Source organism: Thermobia domestica, chromosome 6 (genome assembly GCF_964235325.1).
Source record: "Thermobia domestica chromosome 6, izTheDome1.hap1.1, whole genome shotgun sequence".
NCBI classification, from domain to species: Eukaryota; Metazoa; Arthropoda; class Insecta; order Zygentoma; family Lepismatidae; genus Thermobia; species Thermobia domestica.
Window position 1 is genome coordinate 274,020,422 of NC_137459.1, and position 15,735 is coordinate 274,036,156.

The 15,735-nt window shown below is 34.4% G+C and overlaps 1 protein-coding gene across 1 annotated transcript in view; it reads right to left on the reverse strand.

Moving 5' to 3' along the window:
* Positions 1-15,735, reverse strand: part of LOC145687791 (glycerophosphocholine cholinephosphodiesterase ENPP6-like) — a 202,723-nt gene that overhangs the window by 100,616 nt on the left and 86,372 nt on the right. The window contains exons 4-5 of the mRNA XM_081761224.1: positions 11,542-11,722; positions 9,000-9,141 (exon numbers count right to left, since the gene is read on the reverse strand). Coding sequence (XP_081617350.1) covers positions 9,000-9,141; positions 11,542-11,722 — 323 coding nt within the window. The remainder of the gene's footprint in view (positions 1-8,999; positions 9,142-11,541; positions 11,723-15,735) is intronic.

Genomic DNA, 15,735 nt, shown 5'->3' on the forward strand with positions numbered 1-15,735 from the left:
CTGCTGTGGGTAATAAGACAGAGCCACAACTAGAGGAAAGAAAGGAGCTTGAGAGCCTTGACTGGACTAGCCATTCATCCTACTTTATTTTATTGCATAATAACGAATTTTCAGTTGAATTTGTGAACAAGAAACCTCCTCGAGTATGATGTCATTCCTTAATACTTTGACCCCCTTTTGCTCAAAACACAAAACGCGCTTTGTTGAGTGATATAGTATACTAAAGGAGTAACTATTCCCAAAATTTCAAATATTTTTACCGAGGCCCATTGGAGATATTGGACAATGAAATATGCCAAATTGGCATAATTCCCCAACTTTACGATTTTTTCCATGCCTTTGGGAGCAGCTTCAGTTCTACAAATTTTTACGTATAAACGTATGACCCCAGACTACGTGCACAGAAAAATTCAGACCTCTACGTGAGTTGTTTCCTCTTCCCAAAATGTCTTCAATCTCCAAAAGCGTTGCTACTGTAGGCCCTGATTTCACCCCTTTCGAGTGGTTTTAGGCAAAAATGTTAGGAGGACAAAGTTTTAGCTCTGTGCAAGTTGTACACGCCCAGCAAGTTTCAATTTGCTAGGACAAATACATGCTGAGATATTCAAAACAACGTAAACGCCTGAAATCGAGAAGACGTAAAATGACGGCAGAAACTGCGTCGCTATGAGATGTTTTAAAAAATAAATAATTGGGGTTTTGAAGTACTCTGATATAGTATAAACATTCATAAAAAAATAGTTTTTTTTTTGAGAAGGTCGAGCAGCAATTTTTTTTATTTCTATATCACTTGGCATGGATTGACCCTGTAGTGTTTTTACAGTCGGAGGATGTTACTGATCTGTACCAAGCTCTCAGTATGGACACATTAGATTATCAACCAAAGTATGACAATTTAGAAGGAGTCGATCATGAAACAGAAGACGATTTAGCAGATTTGAAAATGACAGTAGAGAAATTACAACCAGAACCCTCTAATACGCATAGTATTAATATTGGAAAAAATTGTTCTAGTGGTATTTTTACAAAAGAAAACCAATACACGGATAGAGATAACGCAAGCTGAACGTCAAAAGTTATAAAAGCATGGCATTAAATATAAATGGTCAGGGAAAAGAAGAGGATATGCTTAAAAATGAAAGAAAGGCGCGCAGCAGGTAACTACGCAAAGTAATTCAATTTTTCCAGATGAAAGGCCACTATACAGCAGCAATTCATCGTCGAATGATTATGTATTACAGCGCGGACTTATAAGTGATTGCTGTGTCCATAAGTGCTGCAGTGAGTGCAAAGATGGAGTTGACGATTTACATGACGAAAGTAACCAAGGATGAAAATGTATGGCGGAAAAGTACCTTCATGAACGTATTAATCGTGTGGTTCGTGAAAAGTGTAGATTATGATTCGCGAACTGTCTGATTTTTGTACTTCAGGGAGATTAGCGACCTTCTGGGGAAATCGAATTGTATAGCGTTCTTGACACTTGGCGGGTACTTTGATTGCACTCGATATGCTTTCACGCTCGCTACTCAACAAGACTCAACAGAATCTGTTTATTAGTATGGGGAATGTGAAGGACGCCCAATCGCCGTTTCATACCATATGGTTCTCCTCTGGTGGCTTAACGGAGATTAAAAAATATATCCCTTTTATTTTCAGGATCAAGGCCGGCCTTAGGTGGTGGGGGGCCCGATTGGGAACATTTTGCGGGGCCCCAGGTTTACAACTAACTTGGACCAAGGTCTTTAGAACTTTATATATACCGACAAACTATAAGAGGTGAATCCTCACATCAAAATAAGAGAAAAACTTCATATGGACATATGGGGAAAAATGCATAATTTCAGAACTAGGGCTGTCCAAAACCGCGGAAAAGCAAAATTTCAACAGGCCCTATTTTGAATTCGAGAAAATGTGGATGGTAGTCATTAGCATAAGGAAGCCACGCATACGCAATCCAAAAATACATATTTTATCAATGTTCAATGGGTGTGCAGGGTATTCTCTACAGGGAGCTATTCTCAGATATGCTCTCAACAGTGTTTTCAGATATTTCCTGATTACGAGGTAGATCCAAATAGGCAAGATGTAAGACTTGACAACAATGGACACCCAGTGCTTCGAAGGAAAGTCGGAAGTTTTAGAAACCGGCAGCTCTACGATTTTTTGTGTTCGGAATAACGTGGGCTGAGTTGTAATTCGTCACGGTACATTTCACGCTTTTTGCACTTATTAGCGTAAAAGAAAACATCGCAGCACGCCTTCTTCTGAACACAAGAGACCGTGCTGCTGACGGTCCTTAACACTTCCGACATCCCGCCAAAGGATTCCCTGTTCAATACTGTCGAAGCTTCTCGTTTCCCTACTTTGGATCAACCATAAATTTAGAGTACATCTGAAAATTTGTTTGACCACATGTATAGGAATTACATCCTGCAGGGAATACTATGTACACCCATTGAACATTAATGAAATATGTATTTTTGGATTGCGTATGCGTGACTCTCTTTACGCTGATAACTACAACCATCCATAGTTTTCTCGAATTCGAAATAGGGCCTGTTGAAATTTACTTTTTTTCGTGATTTTGGACAGCCCTAGCTTTGAAACTATGCAGTTTGTTCCCATAGGCCAATATAAAATTTTTCTCTTATTCTGTTGTGAGGAATCACCTCTTGCAGTCTGTCGTTATAGTTCATTAAAACCCTGCACACACACACACACACACACACACACACACACACACACACACACACATATATATATATATATATATATATATATATATATATATATATATATATATATATATATATATATATATATATATATATATATACTGCGCTCTCCCTGCTGGTCTAGTGGTTATACCCATTTCCATCCGCATCCATCCATCCGTTTTTCCATCTGCAAAATGTTCTGATGAAAACGCCCACCCTGTTTCTTGGTTATACGGTAGCAGCTAATTTTTCTGAGAAATAACTCAAACGAAAATGCAGATAGTGACTTAATGTTAAAATACATACTTCAGCCTTGTGCTTCTCAATTTTTCAAGAAGGTTTTGTACCAGTATTTCATAGTTTTCTTCTTTTACAAGTAAACCTATCGATGTCGAAATCTAGTTCTTGACCAAACTTGGCAGATAAGTGTGGTATATCAAGAAACAAGCGCAAGCAAAATTTAAAGTGCTTCTGTCCATAAAGACTACCGCATTGGCCAAAAGTCTGATTGATCAGAATAAGCTATAACAACGTGTTTCAAGTTTGAGAATTCCATTTTATTTGTAAAACAGGTAAAGGGATGAAAAAAATCACATTAACCGACACCGGGAGGAAGTAGGTCTATACATCTATTTGAAGATATGCTTATCATGGCCACCATCTTGAAGTCGGCCATCTCGTTTTCGCTCGACTTAAAAAGTCATTAGAAAAGTAGAAAGTGGGTCATTAGAAAAGTAGAAAGTGGTCAGGGGCTCATAGAATTTTATGAGAAGCACAATGGCGAAGTCTATGTTTCCATAAGTTTTTGTGTGTACGACATAATGAAATGCACGTTGATATGATTTCGTTGGTTCAAAGATTTCTTAACAATTGCATTTTTTTAAAGAATTCAAGTCAGGTACGCTGGTGAGAACATCATAGGTAGTTACTTATGAGATGTATAGTCAGCTTGAAATCGTTATCGACTGCGAACAAAATGAAATGGTGATGAGGCGATCACAAACCTTAAGGAACTGATGGAAGATGGAGACTTATTTTCCATTGCGTTATTCGAGTTAGATGACAAACCTTCATAAGCAGCCACCTATTCAATACGCACTAGTATATATTGCCATTCGGTTTTCCTGACTTGATTAAAAAAAAAAAAAAAACACCCACGGGATTTTTCGCAGGAGAGGGCAAAATTTGTCCTCTGGTTTTGTATTTTTAATAGCTATAATAAGAGAAAGGATATGCAAAAAAGTCTCAGTGAGGCTGATTTACTTGACACCACCTCGGTGTTCACGGTGGTATTACATGACATAATCAGTAGGAACGCCGGGAACTTTTACTTGGTGGGGTGTTCAATATAAAAGGGAGTATTCATCCAAAATAATGATATAGATGTTTACACAAACTCAAAGAAAACAATATTTTTACGCCCAGGGGTGTGTGAAAGGAAATTTGGGGGAGTGTTAGGGGTGTGCAGAATACTCCCTGGATATAATATATATTTTTACAACAGAAGTTTTAAACGTGAAAGATAAATGAACTACTGCAGCATTAAATTCAGAAAATATTTGCTCATGCCCAGAAACTTAATACAAACTATTCACATTTACTTGTTAGGGAAAGACCATATCCTCCTTTGTGGAGGCCATTGATGTACCTATATTGCAATATGCTGTTGTCTTTACTTGACAACCGAGAGTAGCAGAGCCATCTTAACGGTTCCATAGTCACTTGGCCGGGGGAACCGCAAGCATTTGGGGTCCTGCGAACAGAATGGCATGTATTAATTACATGTATTAGGAGTAAAACTTAGTCATAGGGACCACAACACACTTGTCTGCTCTGGGGCCTAATATGCTGTTAAAACGGAGCTTAGACTGGACAGTAGAGTAGACGGCACTAGCGCGGGGCCCGATTGGGAGCAATCGATCCAATCGGCTTAAGACCGGCTCTGTTCAGAATATTGCCATTTTCATTAATTATTATATAAAGTTAGATTTACAGATAAATTTGAGCGACTCCAATTCTCAACTCACCAGCAGAGGATAAGGCACTATTTTGGGGATATGAAATTAGAAATGAAATTAAATGAAATCTTTTAGTTTAACGTCCCACGAATATGTCCTCTAGGCTAAGAGAGACGATGGTTACGACAAGTGAATGATGACGGTAGAATTGGTGGAATCAGGGCGTGGGAGGAAACGAGAGTATCCCAAGAAAAACAACTGACATGATATTGCCTCTATAAACTTACTTGGCCGTGGATCGAACCCCACGCACCAGAGGTAAGCGCCCTACCACTGAGCAATTGAGTCCCCCAATATGAAATTAGAGAGCCAAACTCTTACTGTAAGATGTTATTTTTCTTTCCTACTAATCACTTAGCCTTACTTTCGTCTCTAGTCGAAGATCTCCTTAATAAGTTCCTGTTTATGCCATTGATAGGACACGGCATTGAAAATAGCAATGATATTGATTCCGAATCTATAGTTCGTTTATCGATGGTAATAATCGTTTTCGAAATGCAGTTGAACGTCTCCACCGCCAAATTAGATTTCTTGAAATAGGGTAACAGTCAGGTCATGTAATAAGACGGTATGATTCCGAACTGAAGGCCATGTCTAGATAGATTCTTCAAAGGTTCTCGAGATACAGAGCATTACAGCTACTAGAGACACCATGAAGGAAAAAGCAAACATAAAGCGTCCTTTTCTTTATGAAGCCTGTTCATAACAAAATAACGATCTGGAAAGAAGTATTTTTTATCGGTTCTGTAGATATAACAAAATAAACCTTTACTTCTCTTTGAAGAGGAGCCAGCTCTCTTAGCTTATCAATTCCTCTTTTTTTAGTTTTATTTGTCTTACATTCTTTAAAAAAACATGCTGGAAACCAACTTATACTATTTGTACTCAAGCATATCTTAATATTGTAGAAATTCGCTGTTTTAATGAATGAAAAAATGGCAGTGGTATGTTCTAAGGTCAATACTTGATCCTGAACTCTGCCAATGACATGTTGACTATGACAAGTGCATGCTTGCCAGTACACATTTACTTCCTCTTCCTCTCTCTTTCTCTAGTTATATTTAGTTAATGTTATGATGATGTGAGACAAATCATAAAAGTGATTATTGTATTATAATATACAAACGAGTTCTTCCCACGCAGTCTATACTACACACAACCTGGTCTTTCAATATGTCTGTGTGGAGCCTCACGTGAAAAACATTAATAGGAAATCCAACAATATGTAGTAGATTGAACTTCCTGTTAATTCATTGTTCGTTACTATACGCTACAAAAATCAAACGGGAAAGTTCAAAAAGCAACATCATTTTAAATGACCTTTACAATAAATGTGAGAAACAAGTGGAACTGTATCTTGACAATGAAACATTTAGAATAGCACTTACAAATCACTTTTACATGTTTTATGTAAGTTAGAAAGGTAGTTAGTAAAATGTAATTGAGTATCCATTTAACACATTCTCCGAAAGCTTCCACAATATAATTATTTCGTACACTTAAACATACAGCGATCATGCAGTGAATGACAGCTAATTGGCCCACTCATGTTGGACGCGCCGACCTAAATCTTATCTCAGTAATTAAAAAAGAAGGTCACTAATCTCATAGCAGTGAAGGCCTGATACAATGTACCAGGAAGACTATTTTATGATATATTGACGAGAATTCATAAAACTCTGCTTGTGTGTATTGTAGGCAAGGCCGCTGTTAACGAAGAAATATATTCAGACTTACAAAATACCAAAATTCTTAAGTTAATTCTGGTTTACATTTTAAGTTTTTCTAGTAAGGGCAACTTCCAGAGCTGCCTTCCCTTCCAAGAATTTTTCCTGATTACGTCCCTGATTTAAAGGGGAAGCATTAATAACTTATTGATTCTTGTAGTTGTATTATCAAGAAAAAGCACGACTACTTAAAGTTTTTCACGGTTTCAAGCGTCCAGTTTTATTAAAGGCTATTCATTTATTATTTTTATTTTGTAATAATCAATTACCACGCTCCTTTTTATTTCTACTGTATGAGTTTGTTATTCCTAGGTCTCTATTATACCCCACGTGCTTTTTAAATTACAATTATTTTAGCCCTCTCGGGTACGATCAACTTTATCTGATCAGACTTTGATATGCACTAAAAACCAAGCAAAATATTTTAACTTTTATTGTCTCACTACTAGTGATGTGAGGTGGAAAATTTTCTGCTATATTTTTCCGGAAAATTTTCCGTTCTAAACAAATATCAGTGATCAGGTAACAATTCATCATTAATCTAAAATTGGTTGAATTCTTGTATAGAAATGTTAAAAAGTGAAAGATTGTTTAAAGAATCTGTAAATTTTCAGTACTATGTAGGAACAAGTGGAACATTTTTTTTGAGTCGGAAAATTTTCATCATTTTCAAGCAAAAAGTTTTTTTTTTTTTTTTTTTTTTTTTGTAAATAGGAAAGTTTTATTACTATGTAGATACAAATGAAATGAATTTTCATGGATCGGAAAATTTTTATTACGATGTAGAAACAAGTGGAAAAACTTTTCATAAACCTGAAAATTTTCAATATTATATATAGTGATGTTAGGAGGAAAATTTCCCGGACATTGCACATTGAGCTATAAAATTAAATTCCTGTAGAGAAAAGTTAGACAGCAACAAATTGTAATTTTCCAATTAGCTTTCGGGAACCGTCAATTTTTCTAATATTGCGAGTTGGCAAGTAAAAGTTTACATAGTAGTATCTCTCTCTCTCTCTCTCTCGCTCTCTCTCTCTGTGTGTGTAGGTGTATGTGTGTGTGTAAAGTACATGGAACATTGATTAAGTTCGTAGAGTGCAAATATCCCATCCCATTGTTTAAAATATAACAAAAAACCGAAAAGAAACTTTTGTGAATTTATCAATTATTTCAAAAACAGAAAATTCCACTATTTCTTCACACATAGGGCTGCCTATGTAATGAAATAACTACATAAAAGTTCTTTATGAAGATTATTTTTGTAACAGAAAATAAGAAATGCTTTGATCTTATTGTGTTTAACATTCGTAAATTATAACTTCAATATTGGAGTTTTGTGTAATCAATATCTTGGAGCAGATATTTTCTATTGTAAAACTACCATTATTATGTGCAAAAATGTATTAGAAATAATAACTATTCGATAGGACAAGTACATATATAACAAAAAAGAAATATATTCTTTTTTGTAAATTAAAATTAAATCACTTGTTACTTTTAGAACACAGCGCAAATAGCGCAGTTTTTAGGTTTCTTTTATTATTTTATTGGAAGAATAACTACACAAGTCAGCCTTCTTATTAGTTACATTTTACTATTTTACTGAATGAATATACAGGAATAAATAAATGTTTATTTCCAGAAAATATTCAGTATTTGTTTTCATAAGTTACTTAAACTGGGATTTTGGGTAGTCAAAAATTTACAGTAGGTGCTTTATTTTATCTCTATTTATTTATATATGTTGCAAGTATCTAAATCCAGAAAAGTAGTAAAGATATGAGAAAACTTCATCTTACGTGTATTAAACTGACATAATATGATTTTGTGAGATAAAAAGGTGAATTCTGAGGGAAGAATACATTGAATTTTTTTTATACATTTTTGCAGAAAAAAAGAATCGTTAGTTACATTTCATTAAACTTTTTTTCAGACAATATTTATTACCAATAAATTTTACGGGTAAACGACATAGGGATAAATGGAGCATGCGTTTCTGAATTGGAAAATTTTCATTACTGCTCACTACATTAGGGAGCGTAAATATACGTAGTTTTGTACCCACTGCAGGGGTAATACCTCCGAAAAAGTGTAACATCTAATCGGGCGCCCCATTAGAAACATTTTTTCTCTATTCCGAAATTGAAGTTCTCTGATTCATATCAGAACATATCACTCAGAATGGAAAATTCTTTACTTCTGTCAGAGCTAAATGGTTAAATCCGAAATCAAGACTCCTTTTTAATTACTTTTTCTCTACTACTTCATTTTTTTTCTTCTTAAATGAGAGACTAGAATGGAGCTTAAGAGGTTATGTTAAATCAACATTGAATATTTTTGTTAAATCCATAGCCAAAGTTAATTGACATTGATCTCATGTATACTCTATCATAGACTATCATGACAAAAATCACATCATAATAGACAATAGATAGATAATACTGTTATCTACCATAACTAAATCAAATATCATAGACTATCATGACAAAAATCAACATCATAATTGACAATAGATAGATAATATTGTTATTTACCATAACTAAATCAAATCCATTCTTGAGTTTGTTAATTGACTCCAACAGTGTATTATTAAGGCCGCTGGGTGTTGAATCAGGGGTATTCAATCGGAATGGTATGCAATCATCTAACTTGAACCCATTGATTATTACATTACACCTGAAAAATATTACTTTTTATCAGCACGTTAATTCGTCAAAGAGTATTGGAGGTCTGTTGTAAACAATAAACACAAAAAGTATTAATCTTTAAAAATTAAAAATGAAACAAAGGATACATATGGGCAAAAAGTAAGTGTACTTGTAATACTTCCGATTTGAAATCAACCAATTTTAGAGTAAAAGGTCGCTGATAAAATTTAATAACTTTTAATTTGTGTACACAAAGTTGTACTATATTTAGATAATAGAAAACAAGCACTCAGTTTGATACGTGAGTTTCTCATCTCTTGCTTGTCATGGATCTTGAAACACTTCATTTTATTTATTTATTTATTTTTAGAATTTGTTATGTTTATCTGAAATATCTCAAAAGGAACACACTTGAAGAAGCTCAAATTTCATAAAACAATTGCTATTTTCGTAACTAAATATTGTTTAAAATTTGATCACTGAGATTTGACTAGTAGTTAGAAATGATTTTTTTTCAGTTTAGCGTCCCACGTTTATGCCCCTTAGTCTGAGGAAGATGGATGATTAAGGCAAGTGAATGATGGTGGAAGAATTTGTGGGAGGAAACGGGAGTACCTCGAGAAAATCCATAGACACGATGTTGTCACACACAAACTTACTTGGCCGGGGATCAAATCAGGGACCCCATACAACATAGACAAGCGCTCCACTACTGAGCCACCGTGCTCCCTGACCTGGACAGACTCATGACCCGAAGTGATCCCGATAGGCTCATGACCCTGAGTCATCAGAAGACGAAACGTCGTCATACACATCAGGAATAAGCGTAAGGTTACTGCTGCAGCTCTAACAAACATGATTCCCTCTTCATCATTTCACTAAATACAATTTTCTTTTTCGCTTGTTGTGTGCATCTGCGTGTATCGAACTTTAAACTGAAAGATAACTACAATGTTTGTCAGAGTACAAGAGCATCTGAACCACAGAAAAGTTAAATTATCATACATGTTTTTCTTATAAGGAATAATTTATGTTTAATCGACTTGTAAAACTTATCGTTTAGAATATAGAAAAGATACCGCTGGACACAAACATTGTTTTGTTAATTCTTTTTGCATAGACTATGTTCAAAACCCACCTATGAGAGAACGAGTAAATATGAAATTCTATATGTGGAAACATGATATATTCAAAACACATTATCTTGACTGAGAAATGTTCCGGAATCAAACAAATGAATGTTCGAACTCGAGTATTGAACATCATTAGTCAACCATTCTGCAGTAATGCCGCAGAAATGATATCCCAGCTGCTGCTGGGTCACCAGGTCAGTAGGGTCAGTGAATCTGTGTGGGTCACTGGGTGAGATCGGGTCTGAGAAACGAAACCCAGAACCGAATGATCCAGACAAAAGTCTTAACCCACATGACCTTAGTGACCCGATAACCCATTCCATCACTGTTTATTAGTACACAAGTACACATTAGAAACAACGATTGTTATATGAAAACTTCAGATTTCTCAAGTGTCCCTTTTGAGATATTTCATGTTGAATATAGTCGATTTTAGAAAAAATCTCAGTCCTTCAAGACCCATAAAAAAGAAAGATAAGATTCCCGGGTATGAAACTTCTTTATGAAATAGTACATTAAGATACCTAGGAAAAAATAATGATGAGTCTTACTTTTAATTTAAGTAACTCGTTGCAGCCATTGGATGTGTTAATATGGAATAAAGCAATATTAAACTTGGCAATGAAATATATTACAGCATTTCTACTCATGCACCAATCAAGGCCGTAATGCCATTCTTGTCTATGACATTGCTTGTTCACCAAATTAGCTATGACCGACGTAATTTATTGATGAATCTCGCACCTAATAAAATTAATTACATTATTAATAGTTCTTGATTTGTTATTCATTCTTATCATTTACGATTAGTGATACTATCACTATTGTAAGCGTTATCAACTCATCACTATCTTATTCATAGTCAACCTCTGTACACTAACCAAACTTTTTCTCTATTCAAAGGACATGGTAAAATCAATAGCAAACCACATAAATGGAACCAAAATAAGTGTATATATAAGTACTAATTAGTATGAATATCATAATATCCGTTTTAAATTTCAACTTTTTTGTATAATTTTTAAAACGTAACGAATTCCATTTATGATCAATATGGGTTATAATTATTTTTTCTGCACATATCGTTTGTTTATCTATCACTTAAACCACTCAATTTATTTTTGAAGAAAAATCTTTGAGATTTTAGTTTCATTTTTGAAGAAAATGTATTAACTTTGCTGGCGTAACTTGTAAAAATTTAAAAATTTAGTATCTTTGAACTTGAGTAGTACTTTATCAATAAGTAAGGGCATTATTTTATCAAACTTTATTTAGAAAATTCACACTGTACTTACATGGACCACCTGAAAATAGCGACTTTTAAACCTTCTTTAAGCGCTGTAATCCAAATTGGTTCTGCATTTTGCCACCAGAATTCTTTCTCCGTTGAAACTTCTCGGAATAAATTGAACTCTTCTCCTCTGCTTTTGTCATAAAAAACATTGCCTAGGATTCCATGCTCTTCAACATACAATCCTATTCAGATATTTTTATGTATAAATTAAATTGAATACAATGCTATACAAATGTTACACTCACTGCTATGAAACCCAGGAATGTGAATCAGGTTTACATATCTTATTTGCACAACATGCTCTTTTAACCTAAAGACACCATAAAAATAATCTAAATAGTGGTGGCTAAGAATGTTCTTAAATATCAACGTTAACAATTCCTAAGCTACATCTTTATCTTAAAGTTAGTTGCTACCTCAAGAATGTTGTTTAAGCGTTGCCGTATGTACATGCAAATAATCTAATTGAAATATATTTTGAGGTAATACAACGAATATTTTATTATTATTATTATTATTATTATTATTATTATTATTATTATTATTATTATTATTATTATTATTATTATTATTATTATTATTATTATTATTATTTACCAAGAAACGTTGAATATATCTTGCGGGATTTTTTTCCCTCGAGGCTGAAAGTATGGTGCACATCGGCAAGCGGTATAGCAGAAGCCCGTTAGAGTCGGTAAAACGTAACATTAAAATTGGAATACATGAAATGTTTTTCTCATCTGAAAATTAAACTTAATGAATTAATCAACATTATTTCATTTTATTGGTAGTTAATCCACATAATGTATAATGCCTGTACTGAAACTACATTTCGGATTTAATACTCACACCGCAATTACATTGAAAGAACAGTAACAAAACTGGAACAATTGAGAAACGCACCGCGTGTCACTCTGACACTATGGTCAGGGCCTGGGAGCCTTTTTGCATTCCCACGCATTATGTTCAGCACTTTTCGTTTCATAATCGGACGTCCTTCTCGGCTAACAGCGAGGATAAATAAGAATTTTGATCTTCATTCAATTTGAATTATAAAGATGTCAATTACAGTAGAACCCCTCTCATCCACCCTCGGCTGGTCCGCCATTTAGGTTGATCCGACCGTACTCAAGCCGAACTTGTCCTGACTCGTCGGTGACCTCACGAGGTCCATTGTCATTTATTGCTGTTGCGGCATTCTTATTTACTTGCTGTTACCCCTTGTCCGCTTCAGTGCTCCTTCATTTATTGTTTCGTTTCTTCCGTTGGGGTGTTTTCTGTACTTTACTGTGTAGTTTTTAATGCTTATTGTTTGTTGGTTTTACGACAGTGTTCTTCTGTATTCGTTAGAGTACAGAGTTTTTTCAACATGTCATGAGTGGAACGTAAGAACGTTACTCTCTCATGAAATGAAAAATTAGTAGTGCTACGGACAAAGGGAAATCACTCTAAAAAAATTGCCAAGGAACTCAATGTAGGCATTACGACAATAAATCTTCTGTACTTTCTGATAATCCGACCGTTTTTGCGTTCCAACTATACATCCAGTCCCATAGGTGGCGGATTAGAGGGGTTCTACTGTGCATTTTATTATTATTATTATTATTATTATTATTATTATTATTATTATTATTATTATTATTATTATTATTATTATTATTATTATATTTATGTATACCAATTCTAGTCCAAGAATGTAGGAAAACTATCTTTGCTTCATCTGCACAACAAATGGTCATCTTACAACTAGGGGTGTTCGATAAGGCTGAGGACTTATCGAACTTCGGGACTGAAAATTTATCGAGTTGTCATCGGTTACTCGAAACCTTTCGAGTATTTGAAATTATCGAAGTTTCGGGTATTATCGAAATTTCGAGTATTATCGAAGTTTCGGGTATTATCGAAATTTCGAGTATTATCGAAGTTTCGGGTATTATCGAAATTTCGAGTATTATCGAAATTCGAGTATTATCGAAGTTTCGAGTATTATCGAAGTTTCGGGTATTATCGACATTTCGAGTATTATCGAAGTTTCGGGTATTATCGAAATTTCGAGTATTATTGAAGTTTCGGGTATTATCAAAAGTAGTGATGGACAGTTCGGTTCCTTCACTTCTCCAATGATTCCTTCTTGCAGCCAAACTAGTTAAACAACATTTTTCATCTGATAAGTTATTGCAAAGAGAAAGGGATTGCTTTTTCGTTCCCCCCCCCCCCCACAGAAAGCGTTCATTTTTTCCCTGAATTTTATCTCTTGTTTGTTATTTGCTAACAGCTAGTGTATTAGTGTTGCCAGAGATACGGTCTTAAACGTACAAATAGGGTAATTTGTTCTTCATACGATATAGTATACGTCCAACACCTCAACCATATTAATCATGCACGGTGTTGCTAAAATGTTATAGCAAAATTTTATTTTTAAGCTAAATATGTTATCTTCTGTCGTATTTGCTTTCTCTTAATGGCCACTAGTTCACACATTGCAGCAAACAAATATAATGATGTTTTGGGCGCAAACTCCCCCTTTAGCCTTTCAGTAAAATAAATGTTAGTCAAATCAGTGGTGATTTCAGGGGTTGTTCAGGAGGAATATTTCCCCACAAACATATCTCTGATCATGTTCACCGTGGTTTACCAGTATTTTTGTCACTTTCACCCTCCGTGTATTCAAAATCTCCCGGGGTAGGATTACCATAATTTCTGGATATTTTTAAGAATGATGTGTGTGTTTATTGAGAAGTTAAGAAAAGTCTAATCTTAACTTCCTAAAATGCTTATGCTCATTTTCTATACTTAAAAAATACTTTTTATATTATTGTCTTAATTATTTTCCTGAGTAAAGTATTCTTGCGAAGAACACCTTATCGTTATTGATTTTTTCATAAATATCAGCACAAGACAGAATGCAAGCCAAGCACTTGACCAAACACAGCGAAATTTCCCAGTCTTCCATTTTCCCTAAAATTTCGGGTATTAGTTAATTCCAGACAATTTTCCGGATCGGGCTTGAATCTAGGACGTATGATAAGACTACGCGGGGGAAACCTTGAAATCATCACTAAGTTTAATGAAGGTGAAAAACGGAAATAAATCTATTTCCTCGACAGTGAATATACAGTGTAGCATATGTTCTATACAGTTGGTTTGTACATTATAATGAATCCACACACTAGCGGATCCAGAAGCGTCGTTTGGTGGAGGCAGATTGCTTCCTGGACGAATAATGTAGGTTTTAAAAACGTAAGAGTTTTGCATCAATTTAGAATAACGTGGTGCATTATTTTATATAGAGTGTTTCAAAACAACACCGCCAACGTTTGGGTTGCCACATTACCTAATTTTAGCGGGTACCACCAGATTTTCAGGTCTTATATTCGTCCCCCGCTTAATCATCTCTTAATCACGAAAAACCACCCGCTTTTTTGGATTGGAGAAAAATCTAGACGACTTTGTTGATAAAGTATTGTTATATTCAACGTAAACCGCTACATTTCTGTGTCAATCTCAATCGCGAATGGACAGATGACAGAAACAAGATGAACGGAAAAACTGTCAAATTATTACTACTGGTTTTGTACAATATGAAAGACGTATCATGCGTACAATTTTATGATAAGATTTTATGCCATCGAGATTTTTTAAAGGAAGTTAAAGGGAATGAAAAATGTAAAAAATTTGGCATAATCATACACATTTTGGTTCAACCCATGAATATTAATGTATGATCTCATGGGTGAGTATTTCTTTGATAACATTCTGTCCAGTTCAACTGAACACGTCTATGTTGTTACGTAATCTATATGTTCAACTAGTCTTTATATATTCAGAAATGATTGCAAATTGAACCTACGGATCCTTAGCAAATTGTTTAGATTAGATTCATTATTAGTATTTTTTTCTTTTAAAATGTTTATACTTTATTTCATATATTGTGAAACTGTGGTATTTTCGTATGTTAGTATGACTTCAAGTAGAAATCTTTGAAAATGATAAGAAATTTTATAAGAGATGGACCAAGACTCCTAAATATGTTTTAGCTTTCGTACGATAAAAGTTTAGAAATTATTTTGTATTCCTTAGAGAGAAAACCGTATGAACAACATCTGCCATATATCGCTTGCTTTTTTTTTTTTTTTTTTTTTTTTTGAAAACTTGTCTTACAGAAATCCTTATTAGAGATATTTTACTGTAATAC